Below are 15,693 nucleotides of genomic sequence, written 5' to 3'. Positions count from 1 at the left end.
ATGAACAGACAGTATGAACCCTCAGGTCCGGAAGCAGAGTGAATGCCAAGATGTACTAGTAGATGCTTAACAACTGACTCTCCCTTTAAATACGAAGCCCTACTTTATAGCAGTTGCTGATGTCCGTAGAGTTTCCTACTGCAGTGGATTTCAAGCTGCGGATGGGATGTCATGGGAGTTTCTGGCTCACGAGGGCTGTTTTTTACACCAGGCCCTGGGGTGACAGTTGGTTGACTTGAACCTGTCATCCTCTTCCCTCAGCTCTTTGATATCATTTAAAAAAAAAAATCTGACTCCTGAATCTTTAAAAGTACCATTTTCCCCATCTCCAATGCTAGAGAGGTGGCCCAAGCCGGGACCCCCTCCCTCCACGTGTCCTCTCCCACTTTGTCCTATCCACCTGCCGCTGCACCCGCCAGCATTGAGACCACCCCGCTCCCATCAGCAACGGCTCCTCCCTGGCATTTGGCTGGTGAGCCATCCAATTCCGGGGCCCCATCCCTAGGACCTGCTTTACATGACCGAGCCTGGGGTAATTGTCTTGGTTCCAGTGCCCCGGAAGCAGACCCTAAGACATAAAATTGAGAGGGGACCCTAGCAAACGGCACAGGGGGGTGGGGGCAATGGGACAAGGCAGGTTGGGATCCCGTAGAGGCTGTGCTATCAGGCAGATTTCTAGTTAACTGGCGCTCAGGTCGGGACCATGGAGGCTAGTGTTGAAGTGCCCTCCCTTCCCCCACTGGGGAGCAAGTCAGGGGGGCCTTATCCACTTGCACCAGGGGTTGAGGTGCTCTCAGGAGGGGGTGTTTCCCTGGCACTGCAGGGCTTCCCCAAACATGGGCAGGGCAAGCTCTGGTGGCCAGAAAAGCCCGCAGGCAGATCACCTCGGGGGCTGGCAGTTGCAGGATGGTCCAGGGAGCAGGAAAATGTTCATTTCAAAGGCTTGTGGGCTTTGCCTAACAGACCTGTTACACCCCTAATATTGTGAATGCTGTGGATGGTTTTCCGGCCAACCTACAAAGTTTGAAAGATGTAATTAGGGAAAGAATGTAAATTCTTGACAGTATAAAAACAAGAATCAAACTGACAACATTAGGACCGGTGATGTGGGGGAGGGAGGAGGCGGGGAGCCGAGAGAGTGCAGATATGCTAATTTCCACATCTCCCAGGGCGGGGAGGCAGCAGGTCATGTGTGAAATGGACAAATGATGATTTAGCTAGACAGTTCAAAGTCACACAGTCCCCACCAGTGAAATGAAAAGTAACACAATTTTAAGAATTAGGAGTTGGAAGATAAATTTTTATTCTTTGGAAGACACCATTCCTGGTTGGGTCAAGATGTAAGTGTGTAGCGTTTAGACTGGTATGAAACGAACCAGGGGAACTAAAAACAGACTTTATGGTGGTTGGGTCTAGAGTGTGGTCCTGGGTGGTGGGTAGGTGAGCAGGAAAGATGTGCACACTTTTACTTTTAATACTTTCCCATTTTGTTTGGATTTTTTGGGTAGATTCCTCAACAAATATTTTATAAATACTTAATGATGAATAACCTGAGTGTTAGGACAATTGTATTTTGCTAGAAAAGATTTTCTTTTTTAGTTCCAGTTGGTTAACGTACAGTGTGATATTAGTTTCGGGTGTTCGGTATAGTGATTCAGTCCTTCCCTACCTCACCTTGTGCTCATGACAGGTGTATTTTGTTCGGATTTTTAATCATCAGTACGCATTACTTCCACGGTAACCAGAACAAATTCAAACACATCCTAGCGTAATTACAAAAACTAGTATTTGGAGCACCCTTACACCGAATACTATGCGGGAATTAAAGAATGAGGTAGAATCTATGTGTACATAGAATCTATGTGTACAAAATCAAAAGATGCTCAGGACTTATTAAGTGAAACCAGTAAATTAAAAAGTAAGCGTAGGATGAAAATTATGGAAGGGGAGAAGTATGTGTGTATGTAACATTTCTATATACAATTTTAAAAGACACTGCTGGTGGGGAGAAGAGGCGACCCAGTGAGACCCAGTGAGGGTCCCAGGGTGGGGTTCTAGAATCCACACTTTTTCTTACCAGTTTCCTCATAGTTCTGGATTTCCTCACCTTCCCAACACGTTACTGCAAAACTATGGAAACATGCAGAGTGTGAGGAACGGCACAGCAGCATGTTGAACGTTCTCGTAAATGCACTGTACCCCAGTGTAAATATGCACTTTCTCTCTCACTGTGCACATGCGCATATTCACACATACACACATGTATTGTTAACCTCAAAAACAGAAGTCACAGGGGGCGCCCGGGTGGCTCAGTCGGTTTAAGTGTCCGACTTTGGCTCAGGTCAAGGTCTCCTGGCTCCCGCATTGGGCTTCTTGCTGTCAGCCTGTTAGGTCGAAGCTGCTTCCGATCCCCCTCTCTCTCTGCCCCTCCTCTGCTGGTGCTCACTCTCTCGATAAATAGATAAAACATTAAAAAAACTAGAAGCAAAAAAAAACCCCACACAAAGTAGAAGGCAGTTATTTTCACCAGCAAAAACGGGTTTATTTGGGAGGACAGAGAATTGCAATTTAGGACATGCGAACCTCGCAAAACCATAGTAAGTCCTCCAAACAAAGGACGGAACGTTATTTTGTGGAGAAGTGGGGGGACTGGGAGGGGGTGTTTTGAACCAAAGTCCTCTGGAGAAAAGCAGGAGTTCAGGGTGGTGATGATTTCTCACTGGCTGAGCTGCAGCAGAGGCTGATTTTTTCTAGACGATGCAGTGCAGTTTTCCTTGTTGGGGCCTGTGATTGATGGTTCTTTCCTGTTGACCACGTTTCTCTTGAGACCTGCAACTGACAATTCTTTCTGTAATTGACACTGAATAGTAAGTCCCCCAGTACCTCCTTTCAGTAGATCCGGTACATGCTCCCGGGCTCTCTCTCTGTGACATGTGCACACACACACACACACACACACAGGGACGTATGCACTGGCTCTATCGGTGAGCGTGTGCACGCACATACCTGCATGGAAGTAGAGGCTGTCGGGAAGTGCGTGTATATACGTGTGTACGTGTCTGTGCACGCTATCTCTCGGTGAGCGCGTGCACACACACGCATGTTTTCACAAGCTCCTCTTGAAGAGCACATTTACATACAGGCATGCATGCATGTGCGTGCAGGCTCTATCGCGGTGCGCGCGTGCACACACACCCAGACGCACGTGTGCACACAGTTCGGCTCCACCACGGAAGCGAGGCAGACATCAGGACTTTCCCAGCCGCAGTGTGTCTGCAGGGGCAGCCTGCACGCGACACCGGGACCGTCTCAAGCGTCTCGGACACCGACCCTCCACCCGCCCCGCTGCGCCCGGGGCTGAGCAGGACTGGGCGTCCCTTTGGTCGGTGGGAACGCATCCAGCCTTCAAAGCACACGATTTATTCATGCCTGCGATGTAGTACAATTTCAATGACGACGCACCGCAGCGCTGCGTCCCCACCCGCACCGCCTCCCTCAAAGCCCCCGCCTCTGCCAGCGGCCCGCGGACAGCCGGGGCCCCGCCCCTCCCCTCCCGCAGGCCCCGCCCACCAACGCCCCTGGTCCCGCCCCCGACGTGGGGGCGGGCTCGCGCCGGCGCCGGGGGCGTGGTCTCGGCCGCGTCGCCGCGCGCCGAGCGGAATCGGCGGCGGCCGTTGGCCGTTGGCGCGGCTTGGGCGGTTGTCTTGGAGAAGCAAGATGGCGGCGACGGCGGCCGCGGTGGTGCCGGAGGAGGACACGGAGCTGCGAGACCTGCTGGTGCAGACGCTGGAGAACAGCGGGGTCCTGAACCGCATCAAGGTGGGCCGGGCCGGGCCGCGCCTGGACGCGGGGATGCCGGCCGCCCGCGGGCCGCAGGGCCTCTGCGGGCGGCGGGCGTCACAAAGGGTCGCGGCGCGCGTGGGACCGGCCGCCCGGGCCGCGTCTGGGCCGCGGGGTGGGGGGCGGGGCCCTGCGGGGCGGGGCGGGCGAGCTCGAGGCCGTCCGCGCGGGGAGCCCCCGGGTGGCGCGCGGCGCGCGGGCGAGGCGGTCCCTCCCCCTGCCCCCGGTGCGGGTGGTCGCGGTCCCAGCTGCGGCGTGTCACCCCGGGAGGACTTCTTTCTCCTCGGGCGGCGCCAGAACTAGTTGGCGTGGTCGCGGGCGCGAAAGCGGGGCCAGGCCCGGGGGGGTGGGCCCCGGGGGAACGCGGGGGGCGGCGGAGAGAGCTCGCGGCGCGCCTCCTGACCTCCCCGCCGGTACCTGCCCGCCGTTGGTTTTCCTTGTTTGGCTTTTAGACGGTGGGGATGGCGCCCGTGGAACGTACGCCGTATGTGTGCGCTTCTTGCCATGAAAATTGCCTTGAAACCATTTGTGTTCCTTTACTCCCTTTAAAAAAAAGGCTGAACTCCGAGCAGCTGTGTTTTTAGCCCTAGAAGAGCAAGAAAAAGTAGAGGTATGAAATCTACAAATTTCAATATTACCCTGTTCGTTGGTGTTTGATTTTTAATTACTTAGAGATCTTTCTAAAATGCTGCTTACAGTAGCGTGTAGCCGGCGAGGAGTTTGAGTTATTAAGGATTACATTTCTTTGCTATTGGAAGGGAGGCAAAATGACTCTCTTTTTGCCTGTATTTTAGATTGTTTGGAGTAATCTAAAGAAAGTGAAGGTCCCACGGTAAGTCTGAGGCTGGTGGTAAATCTTAGGTGGTGCAGATCCCTTCCCGTAGGGGAAGTCTGGGAAACAAGGTCATAGGAGCCGCTTGAAGAAATGGTTCCGTGGTCCGCGAGTTCCCGGCAGGATCCTTCAGGACCTTTACTGTGTCAGTGTGCATTGCGAGCACCCGCCCGGTGGGGACACACCGTGTCACCACCACTCTGAATAAGTATTCGGGAACTGGTCGGCGACAGCCACTCCACGGTCAGGGTCTTCACCGTCCTCTGTGGCAAATCCGTCTAATCTCCTTACCTCTTTAGACTTAGGTGCCTGCGCCCCCCCCCCCCCAACTTCCTGAAGCGCTTCGATTCCTGGCCCTTCTGTGTTTGTCCAGGTGTCCGTCTTCTCTCGGCTGCCCTCTGTTCTTGACTTGTCTGGACCCCGTGGCCCGTGTCTCAGAAACCGCAGCTGCCTCGCCTTCCAGCCATACTTGCGCCGGGAAAAGCCACGGAGGTCCTTCAGCTCAGCGGACTGCTCCCCTCCCTGCTTGCGCACGTGTGTGCTGGGACCGTCACCCGGCGGGGCCTGCTGCTGTGACTGGCTGTCGGGTGCCGGCCTCGGCCGGGTCCCAGCAGGCCCTGCGCCTTGCTCAGCACCTGCCGCTCGGCCCACGCGGACTTCCACCTCCCGTTGCCCCCACTCTCCACGGCCACTCTCGTTTCTGGCTTCACGGGGAGATAGAAGCATCCGGTCCTGACGATTGGTGTGTGCCCCGCCCCCGTCTGTCTGGCGCTCAGCCCGGGAAAAGCCTGCCCGCATCTGTATTTATCTGTGCCTCTTTCCTTCCTGCTCTGTCTCGTCCATCAGTGGTCACTTTGTCTGCGTTTTGCCTTCCAGGTACTCTCAGCTCCTCAGCCGCTTGCCGCGTCTTTGGGCTCTCCCTTAACTGTTTGCTTGACTCATGTTCCGCTTTTAATACCCCGCTGGCTCTTCCCCTCACAGCCAAGTTTGGAAAGAGCGTGCAGGTCTTATCTCTTAAGTTCTAGGCATCCTTGAGTCCATTAGCATCTTCAGTCCATTTAAATTGGTTTTGAATCTGCTATATCTAAGTAACTCCTTTTGCTGAGGTCAAGAAGAATCTCCTTACTGACTGTATTTTAGTTCTTACCTATCTTAGTTCTTTGCAGCATTTGGCATTCTTAATCCTTCTCTCCCTGAAAATCTCCCTGGAGTTGTGGGACTTTTTTCTGTTTTCTTCTTTTTTCCTTTTGACCCCTCCTTGGTTCCTTTAGCGTGATCTTTGTCCTGTGCACCTCGCTTAAATCCCTGGCGCGTTATCTGGTGGTTCTCGTTCTGTGTTCTCTCCCCGACGACCTCAGCCACAGCAGTGACTTCGGCCCTGCAGCTTTGACCCATAGCGTGAGCCTCAGACCTGTCACAGCACCTGCTAGACCGATTGGGCTCACGGGGACAGCTCTGTATCCAAGCGGGACACCAGAGAGGTGCCTGGACCCTGCTCTTTCTGTGTGTCCAGTGAGTTGCCGGGCTGTGTCATACTGTACCCGAGATGTCTGAGGTTCTCTGCTGCCCTCCTAGCCTGTGTTCAGCTACTTCTCTTCCACCTTGCCCACTCCTTCCCTCTAGTCTCCCCTTTGCTCGTGTCCCTCGCTGTCTTCCTGAAGTCCTTCTCCACAGTGCTCCCCGATTGGCTGTTTTTATCCACATCTGATCTTGACCCTCCACTTCCTTTAAATATTTCAGTCGACACTGTCTTAAAATTCCCTAGACCAACCTATTAAGGACCTCCGTGTTCTTTTTTTTTTTTTCATGTTTATTTTTGAGAGAAGAGAGACAGAGACAGAGCATGAGTAGGGGAGGGGCAGAGAGAACCAGAGACGGGATCGGAAGCAGGCTCCAGGCTCCGAGCCGTCAGCACAGAGCCCAACGCGGGGCTTGAACCCACGAACCGCGAGATCATGACCTGAGCCGAAGTCGGACGTTCAACCGACTGAGCCCCCCAAGGACCCCCAAGGCGCCCCAAGGACCTTTGTCTTCTTTCCCTTCCTTATCTTTGGTGTTTTAAAAACAACTTTATTGGGAGAATTGACCCACTGTAAATTCAACATACTTAAACGTACAACGTGTTACATTTTAACAAATGTATGCAACCACGAGGCAGTCAAGAGAGTGGCCGTGTCCTGACCCTCGAAAGCTTCCTCAGACCTCTTTGCAACACCCTTCCCAGCCCTGTAGGTGCCATGCCTGTGAGGCCTGTAAGTGCATCCATGCCTGTGCCATTCAAGTGGAATCCCGCAGCATAGGCTCCTTTCTTCCTCGACCTGGCTGCGTTCATTCCGCATGATGCTTCGAGATGCTTCGAGATGCTTCATGTCCTTTGTGCTGCTGGCTGGTCCCATCCCCCTCCCGCGTAGTGCCCGCTGTGTGGTCACGTGGCTGTTTACTCACCTGGGGATGAACTTTTGACTTGTTGCCAGGTTTCTTACAAACGGGGCTTCTGTGAACGTTCACGTGCACGTCTTTGCTTGGATCCGTGCTTTTCTTCGAGAAAATACCGACAGATGGGTCATAGGGCAGGGGTAGTTTTAGCTTTTGAAAACATGGCCAGATTACTTTCCCAAGCGATTGCACCATTTACAGTCCCGTTGGTGGAGCGTGAGGCCCCCGTTACACCTGTAGTTCAGTCTGCTTAAGGAAGCTGGGGTGACCCACAAGTATTTTTCCTGTATCCGAATAAACGTGTAATGACAGAAATAAGCTGGCCCGTGCACTGTGGAAAATCATCTCACATACTGCTGACGAGCGGGGAGTAGCAAGTGTGTGTGTAATTTGAGTCCCGCTCACTGAAAGCGTGCTATAAATGGTGGATGTGCCCGGTGACAAAATGTCAGCTTCACGTGTTTGGAATAATAAGCAGTTGTTTTTGTAAGTAAATGTAATGTCATTTTGCAGGAGTGCTTGAAGATCTAGGCCCTGAAGTAGTTTAATAAGCAGTTTATGAAGTGTTTACCAATTATAAATAAATTTTTTTTAATGTTTACTTATTTTTGACAGAGAGAGAGACAGAGCATGAGCGGGGGAGGGGAAGAGAGAGAGAGGGACACAGAATCGGAAGCAGGCTCCGGGCTCCGAGCTGTCAGCACAGAGCCCGACTTGGGCTCGAACTCACAGACCACGAGATCATGACCTGAGCCGAAGTCAGATGCTCAACCCACTGAGCCACCCAGGCACCCCACCAATTATAAATAAATACACATTTCACGTATAGTTTCATTTAATTAAGTTTGAAACATTAAGTAGTACGGAAGAGTTTTTATAGTACTTAAGAGTTTTGGAATGGGCTTGACCGTAATTTTGCGAGTGACCGTATCTCATTTATATCTTTGCCAAAACATTAAATGTTAAACCACATGTCGTAGTTGTTTTTAGGATAAACACATGACACAGTGTTTCGTTTTTCAACAGAACAAAACTCCACTAGTCAATGAGAGCCTGAGAAAGTTCTTGAACACGAGAGATGGTAAGATGTTCAGCTGGTTCTTGTTTGTTTTGTCTCTCTCCGGATTTTCAAATGATGGCTCCGTTTCGGAGAGAGCAGGGGTTTGAGATGTTTTTTGAGGTCTGTGATTCTTACAACTCCTCACTTTAAAATTGCCACTTATTGAACAACTGTTAAGTTGTTTAAATATCATCGGTCATGGGAAATTGTTGGCTGAAAGCGCTCTAAGGAGCGGAACGCTCGAGCCCACCTGTGAAATGTCAAGTTGTCTGATTAACAGGTGGCTCCAAACTGATGATCCTACGAGAAAAACGAGGAGACTTGAGATTTTCATTGCGTGACCGTGTTCCTCTCAGATCAGTTTGTGGTGAAACGGTTTAGAAGCCTCGTTTTTCCCATCAGTGGGTCGGTCTTATTTCATGGTGTCCGCGAGGAGGCTTCGGGGTTCCCGGAGGGGAGGCATCTGCTCATCAGCTCTCGCTTTTTTGCAGGCCGGCTGGTGGCTGGTCTTGTTGCAGAATTTCTTCAGTTTTTCAACCTTGACTTCACCTTGGCCGTTTTTCAGCCTGAAACTAGCACAGTAAGAACGATGACTTTTGCGTCTACCGTTTGAAACTGTCTCCGTCACAAGTGGGTTCGGTTAAGCCGAAACTTCATGAAATTTGACAATTTGCAGTGTCTTGCGTAGAGATTTCTTTGGTAGTTGATTATCTGTTTTTCATAAAAGCCGTCTGCACTGCAGCTACTTGGTTCCAGTGCTGCCTCATAGAACTTTGAAAGGAGTCTTTTGTGGCCTGACGACACCCATTAATGGGGACTTTAATGGGGACTTTGGGTGTAGGGACTTGGTAAAGGAAAGAGATAATTAAAAGAAAAATTTTTTTAATGTTTGTTTTTTTTTGAGAGAGACAGAATGTGAGTGGGTTAGGGGCAGAGAGAGAGGGAGACACAGAGTCTGAAGCAGGCTCCGGGCTCTGAGCTGTCAGCACAGAGCCCGACGCGGGGCTTGAACCCATGAACTGCGAGATCATGACCTGAGCCGAAGCCGGAGGCTCAACCGACTGAGCCACCCAGGCGCCCCAAGTTTATTTAAATTTAAAGAGAGAGAGACAGAGTGTGAGTGGGGGAGGAGCAGACAGAGGGGGAGACACAGAATCCGCAGCAGGTTCCGGGCTCCGAGCTGTCAGCGCAGAGCCCGATGTGGGGCTCGAACCCACAGACCGTGAGATCATGACCTGAGCCAAAGTCAGAGGCTCAGCTGACTGAGCCACCCAGGCGCCCCTAGATAGTTTTTTTTAAATAAGCATTTTATTTGTTAGAAAAATGGTCTCTCTGAGTTTAGAGATCTCTTTCAGTTTCAAAAATATTTTTCTTTAATCTCTGAAAGTAATTTGCATACTTTTGTGCAGTTTATATCTCACTTCTCATGCCTTCTTTCTGCCCTAGTTTCAAGGTCTTGACGGTCGAGAGAATTTAGCCCGAGACCTAGGTATTATTGAAGCAGAAGGTACTGTGGGTGGACCTTTATTATTAGAAGTGATCAGACGTTGTCAACAGAAAGAAAAAGGATCAACCAATGGGGAGGTGAGTACAGTCCTAGCCTCCGTTATCTTTTTCTATTTTAAGTATTGGCTGCTCAGCAGAGCCACACACGTGTTTGCATACATAGTGAATCAGAGTTTAAACGGAAAGAAGCTGTTCCCTTAAAGCAAAACGAAACACACTCGGGTTGTATAAACGCACATGTTGAGGAAGATCGGAGAAGTGGTAGCTCCCAGTCTGGAGCTGCACTCGTTGTGTAGATGGACGTGGGGGTGTTGGGGTCAGGGGCCAGGCTCCCTGGAGTGGGGTCCGGCTCGTCCACCCGCTAGCCGTTGGCTCTAGGTGAGCCGTCCCTCCCCAGTGGCTCCTGTGTGGGGTGGGGGGAGAGGCCGCCTCATGGGCATCGCAGAGCCTGATGCAGGAGTTAGTGCACGTGCAGCGTGGAGGACACTGCGCTTGTCGTTAGCCGCTGTCTGGTTACCATTTCAAACAACAGGGCTGCATTAGAGGCTGGTTAACGACACCTTGAACTTAAAAGCTTTTGAGAAAGAGACGTAGAGCCGGTGAAGCTGTTGGTCATGCTTAGTTTCTGGACATTTTCAAGCTTCTGTGTTTACTCCTTTTGTTGAGAAATCCCACTAAAGAGCTTAATGGTCTGATTTCTATTTGCAAACGTTAGCTTTACGTAAAGATGCTGTCTCACAGACGTGGATGGTATGGTAGTCGTCTCAGACACCTGGCTAATGGTGTGCTTTTAGTCCCACGAGTCCCGGATTTATAGGTAAGGTTGTGGGGGTTGCGCACTGCCACGTACACAGCCTCAGAGTTTATTTTCTGTTAGGATCTTTGAACATCAGGAAAGCCTGACTGAGCACCTGTTACATGTAAGGCCTAACAGACACTTCCAATGAAAAGATAAGATATGAGAACGTTTCTTGGACTAGAAGAGTTGAGAGCTATTAAAGCTGGAATGCGCTCACGTAAGGAAACAGACGTTGACGTGACGCTCCTGATACCAGAGGGAGTATCCAGTAAGCGATTGGTTCTGAGCATTTTACGAGCAGGAAGGTTAGTTAAAGGGGGCAGTGGTTTCTTTTTTTAATTCAGTGTTTACTTATTTTTGAGAGAGGGTGGGAGAGAGACAGAGCATGAGCAGGGGAGGGGCAGAGAGAGAGGGAGACACAGAATCGGAAGCAGGCTCCAGGCTCTGAGCTGTCAGCACAGAACCGGATGCGGGGCTTGAACCCATGAACCGGGAGATCATGGCCTGAGCCGAAGCCGGACACTTAACCGGCTGAGCCCCCCCGGGCGCCCCGGGGGCAGCGGTCGTTTCCAGTCGTTAAACCCCATCTTGCTGCGGGAGGACAGGAGGGGACAGGACCGGGAAGGTGCTCCGAGCGGCAGGAAGCAGACCCGTGTCCCGGTGAGACCCGCGTCCCGGTGGGTGAGCAAGTCAGCCCACGCAGAGCCCACGTTGTCGCTCGGCTTGTGGGTGTAATTTCACTCATTTGTAGTTGTTTCCCCAGTGTCTGGTGGTGCTTATCACGGGATGGGCGTCGTACCAGCTAGTGGCGAAGAAGAAGTCGCGTAAACTTAACCAACTCCAGACCGTCTCGCTTCCTGCTCTCTCCTGGGCCGGTGGGTGGTGGTGAGCCGTGTCTGTCTGCCTGCCCTCCTCTTTCCTTCCGGGTCTCCCTTCGGTCCATCTCCCTGCAGTGCCAGCCACCCGCGTCGTCGTCGTCGTCTCTGGTTCGCCGTCCCTCCCTCACGCGCCAGCCTTGGCTCGGACGCGGAGCCGGGCTGCTGGGGTCACCTCCCGGAGGTCGCTCACCCTTCACGCGCCCTGGGTCCTCACCTAGGAGACGGAGAGACTAGAAATGAGCCTCGAGGGTCGTGGTGAGGACCGAGGTCGTCCGGGCACGTAGAGGTCTCGTAAGGTTTGGCCTGTGTTGCCGCCGTGTCTCATGTTGTTACCGTTCCCGTCTGGAGGACTCCCCACATCCAGCTCAGCGCCTCCTCCCGGCTCGAAACCAGGATTTCCAGCCCTGCACAAACATCCCCGCCTGGTCAGCTCACTCGGGCGTCTGAGTCCTGTGTGAAAAAACCGGCTTTATCTTCTGACCGAGCGGAAGCCGCACGAGACACAGAAATCCGCCTCCTCCCGCGTGACCGCGCAGCCCCACCTCTCGCCCCCTGCTTCTCTGTGTGTGTCGGTCGTGTGCCTGTGCCTCCTCGGTCCCGCTCCGAGGAGCTGCCTCTCCCCTGGTGGCCTCGGTCGGTCCCTCTGTCAGGAGGACTCCCTGTCCCGCCCGAAGCCGCCGTCACCGGCCAGCTCTGTGTGCTGTGGACGGGGGGTCGGCCTCGAGCCGGGACCCGGTCAGAGCTCTCTGTCCTAGTGGGTTCGGTCTGAAAATGGAAACTCAGCGGTGCCTTCTTCCGTCGTTGTGACCGGAGGCCCCGGCGCCTCCCCGATCAGCCTAGCCCGTGTCACGGCCGCGGTCTGTCGGACGGGCCCGGAGACGCCCTTCCGTGGCTTCCGTGGCGCCACGAGGTCGGAGACCGCTGCGAGATACCTACTTTCTGCTACTTTTCCCCTCTTAATATTGGGGTGTGTACTTCGTGTGTGCGTGTGCGTGTGGGTGCACACAAATAAATCCGGAGTCAAGTTCATATTTAAAGTAGGGAACTCCCGGGTGTCCATTTTGGCTCTTCTGTCATTCGCTAGTGTTCATAACTTTGAGAGGAAGCCTGTCATTTATACAGTGAAATAAAAAATGGTAGGTTTTTTTAAAATTAATCTTTGACTTCTGACGCCGGGGAAGAAAACCAGCCGTGGATTAAGCCCACTGAACTCAGTTAGTGATGCCTTGACCCAAATTGCATTTTAAACCACCTGAAGAATCCCGTTGCCGGGCCCGCATCCTCGCCCGGGACTTTGAGTTGATTTGGCAGAGGGTGTCGGATGTGCCCCCGCGTGGAGTCGCGCACTCGCCGGTCTGCACTGCCCCTGGTGAGCCCTGTCCTCCCCGGGAGCACCTCGTGGTCGCCCCCGTCCAGCTCAGCGGCACCTGCGGGTGCCCTCGGCGCTCGGTCTGCACCCTTCGCTCTTGCCGGCTCCGTGTTGAAGCTCAGCTCTTTATCTGTTCCTTTCCTCTTTGGAAATTGCAGTCACCGTGTGATGGCAACCAGGCAGCGTCCGGATTCCTCAGTCTTGACGCGTCGACTCGTCTTTCTGGCCTTACGTCTTTTTTTGAAACGTGGGACCTTGAGCTCGAGGCAGATTGCTCGTCCTTGAAAGTGGCTTTTGCTTTCTCGCCTTCTGATGCCTTGTGCCCCTGCATCATATGCATATGAACGCATATTCCAGAACATCAGAACATACCTCACCCCCGCATCCGGCCGGGGAGTTTCTCATTCCCAGCCTCTCTTCCACTCTGCCTTTTGGGATGTTGCCCCTTGTTCGTCCTCTCTCCCCGCTGGCTGCCGTTGGAGCTGAGCCCTGGCCCCACCTGCCTGTGGCCGTGCCTGCTGTGGCCCGGCCCTCTCTCCTCACGTCAGGCCTCTGTTGGGGACAGGCATTCTTAACGGATCGGGCGTTCACGTCAGTGGGAAGCTTTTGTAGACTTGCGTACACGGGAGGTACACGTTTGTACACGTTTGGGAAGGTTAGATGGCGAGATCGGGGGAAGGCGGATCTCGACCAGGACGGTGGCTGTAAACACAGAGACAAACGGGCAGAAAAAGATCCCCTGTGAGGGAAGAAGCAGCCAGACCGAGTGAGCTAATATCTTGGCAGAGGGCTAGGGCCTTGGAGGGTAATGGGGAAGAAGAGAAGTTTGCCGAGGTGAGGTGAGGCGGTCAGCCTGGGAGAAGGCGACGCCGTTACTCGACGTCACGAGTGTGTGAAGCACAGCGTGTTTTCGCGTTTAAAAGCTGCAGCTGTTGGAAGGGTTCTTGGGGCAAAGTGACCGATGTTTAACACGCATACGGCGCACAGAGCTTGGGATGATGGAGCGGGTGAATTTCAGGAGGTGATTTCCGTTCAAGAAACATGGCAGAATTCCTCCTTCGCGTTTAGCCTAGCGCCGAGAGCTGACCGGCCGGGCCCTGCAGACGGTGGTTGTATGACGCGGACGTGGGCGGTGACGGGCGGCGACAGGGCTGGAGGGGCACCGGGCTCAGAGAGGAGGAAGGGAGGGGCGTGGTCGTCGAAGAGGGCGACTCTTGAGAGTTGCTCGTGGATACGGTGGAGACACGGCGGGGTAGGGAAGCGAGTCTGGAAGCGTGGCTGTGGCTCACGGGCCGGGTTCACGTGCACGGGCTGGGCAGGGGCGGGGGGTGGGGGGAGACTGGGTCAAGGTCATTGAGCGAAATACTTAGGTGATTGGGATCTAAGTGTGTTTCGTTTTGTTTCTGCTGTAGCAAAATTGGGGAAAATCTCGTAAGAGTATTTACGATAATTACAAAAACACCGACGTCCTGTAGTAGTTCTAAATGCTACAATTCCGCTGAGGCATAATTAGTATGTTTATGTTTTGCTCTGAATCTGTTTTAATTTTAACTGTGAAATGTTTTAGGGTGCGCTAGATCTCTCTGATGTGCATTCTCCACCGAAGTCACCGGACGGCAAGACGAGCGCACACAGCAGTCCCAGCAAGGTGAGCCGGCCGCGGGGACTCTGCTGCTGTCTCTCCCGTCGCGTGACTGACGCCAGCGCTGCCTAGTTTCGCGAAGACGCGTCTTTCCCCTGATGCAGCCTGTGGTTTTACAGATTATTTCCCTTGGTTGGGACTGTGTTGAATTTTGTGTCCTGGAGAGGAATATGCTGTTGAATAACAGAAGTGGGGGCTCTGTGGGCTCGTATGGTCCTTGGAACATCTTCTTCCTCAGCTGGCCAGGACGTTTACTTACTCTTCGCTCATAAATTCCTGGCCTGAGGGTACTAGGTTCCAGACTGTGGTTCCAGGATATCGTTGTGTTGAATATTGCAGACGGGGGACCGGTTTGGATGGTAAATTGCAAGGGTTTTATGTTAGCGAGCCATTTGGAGGATGCATATGAACGTACGTTTGTTCTGGCTGCGTGCGTAGGGGGCGGCTGTGGGTTGTTGAGCCGAGGCCTTCCGGTCTCAGGGACTTGGCACCCTGGACGAGACTAGAGCGGGACCCTGGGACTGGAAGCCGGGGGCAACAGGGCGGCAGAAGCAGGATGCTTCGGGAGCGTGCCGCCCTGTGACCCGTCAGGAGCAGCGCGCACCGGTGGAACCGGCCAGTCCCAGCCGGGGTGGGGTCGGGTCGGGTGGCGTTGGGACCGTCGCTCTGATCTCCAGCCCGCAGGGTTAGGGTGACGCGCTGGAGGGGCTGTGCGGGTGGTTCCAGGTGAGGCGACGTGTAGGGGCCGGACGTGGTAGAGGGGGGTTTCTCTCTCTCAGACGCCCGGGCTCAGACACCGTGAGCGGTCCCTGCTGTGTTGTCGCCGGTTCTGGGATGTGGCTGCTCCTTTTCATTTTTTCGATTTGGAGACTAAAGGGTTTGGTGCTTTATTTCCCGCCGCGGGAAGGGGCCGTCATCCCGTGCGTAGCGGTCCCCTCTCCCCGAGGTCTGGTGAGCTTTTTCTGTGGGGAAGGTTTTCCCTTGATGCTCATGGGAGGCCGGAACCACAGTAACCGAGAGAACGAGGTTGTGAGTGAGTTTAAGAAGACCCTTTAAATGAATTGCCAGCTGTCAGAGCCTTTGTGAGCAGCACTGCTTTCTGTGAAAATGTCTGGCTGTGAAGGGGTTCAAATTAACGCATATTCCAGAACACTTAGTGCCCACGGCATTGAGCTCTCTGGACGCTCTCTCTTTAGCAGAGTAGCAGTATTTTTTTAAAGCCAGTTAGCAGCACCGACTTCTGCACGCGGTGTGTCTTCAAGATAAGATAGCAAAGCCTTTTGCGTGTTCTTACTCTCTGTGCACAGACTTAAGTTTCAAGATCTAGGAGT

At 53.3% G+C, this 15,693-nt stretch overlaps 1 protein-coding gene and 1 long non-coding RNA gene across 5 annotated transcripts in view; one reads left to right on the top strand and one right to left on the bottom strand.

Moving 5' to 3' along the window:
- Positions 1-2,592: 2,592 nt before the first annotated feature.
- Positions 2,593-4,110, bottom strand: LOC109245422 (uncharacterized). The gene is made up of 3 exons (XR_002070876.2): positions 3,772-4,110; positions 3,196-3,429; positions 2,593-2,835 (listed from the first exon to the last, which is right to left on the bottom strand). It is a non-coding gene; the product is annotated as an uncharacterized LOC109245422 (long non-coding RNA).
- Positions 3,622-15,693, top strand: part of CEP43 (centrosomal protein 43) — a 30,604-nt gene continuing 18,532 nt past the window's right edge. The window contains exons 1-6 of one of the 4 annotated variants that reach the window (XM_053904287.1): positions 3,630-3,819; positions 4,397-4,450; positions 8,135-8,189; positions 8,660-8,748; positions 9,615-9,752; positions 14,288-14,368. In XM_053904287.1, the coding sequence (XP_053760262.1) occupies positions 3,718-3,819; positions 4,397-4,450; positions 8,135-8,189; positions 8,660-8,748; positions 9,615-9,752; positions 14,288-14,368 (519 nt within the window). In that variant the 5' untranslated portion in view covers positions 3,630-3,717. Of the gene's footprint in view, positions 3,820-4,396; positions 4,451-8,134; positions 8,190-8,659; positions 8,749-9,614; positions 9,753-14,287; positions 14,369-15,693 lie in introns of all 4 variants that reach the window. The other 3 variants (XM_053904285.1, XM_053904288.1, XM_053904286.1) reach the window with 3 other exon arrangements.

The sequence above is a fragment of the Panthera pardus genome, unplaced genomic scaffold, assembly GCF_024362965.1.
Source record: "Panthera pardus isolate Hobbes unplaced genomic scaffold, ASM2436296v1 HiC_scaffold_17, whole genome shotgun sequence".
NCBI lineage: Eukaryota > Metazoa > Chordata > Mammalia > Carnivora > Felidae > Panthera > Panthera pardus.
The sequence above is the reverse complement of the archived record's forward strand: the minus strand, read 5'-3'. Positions and strand labels throughout refer to the sequence as shown.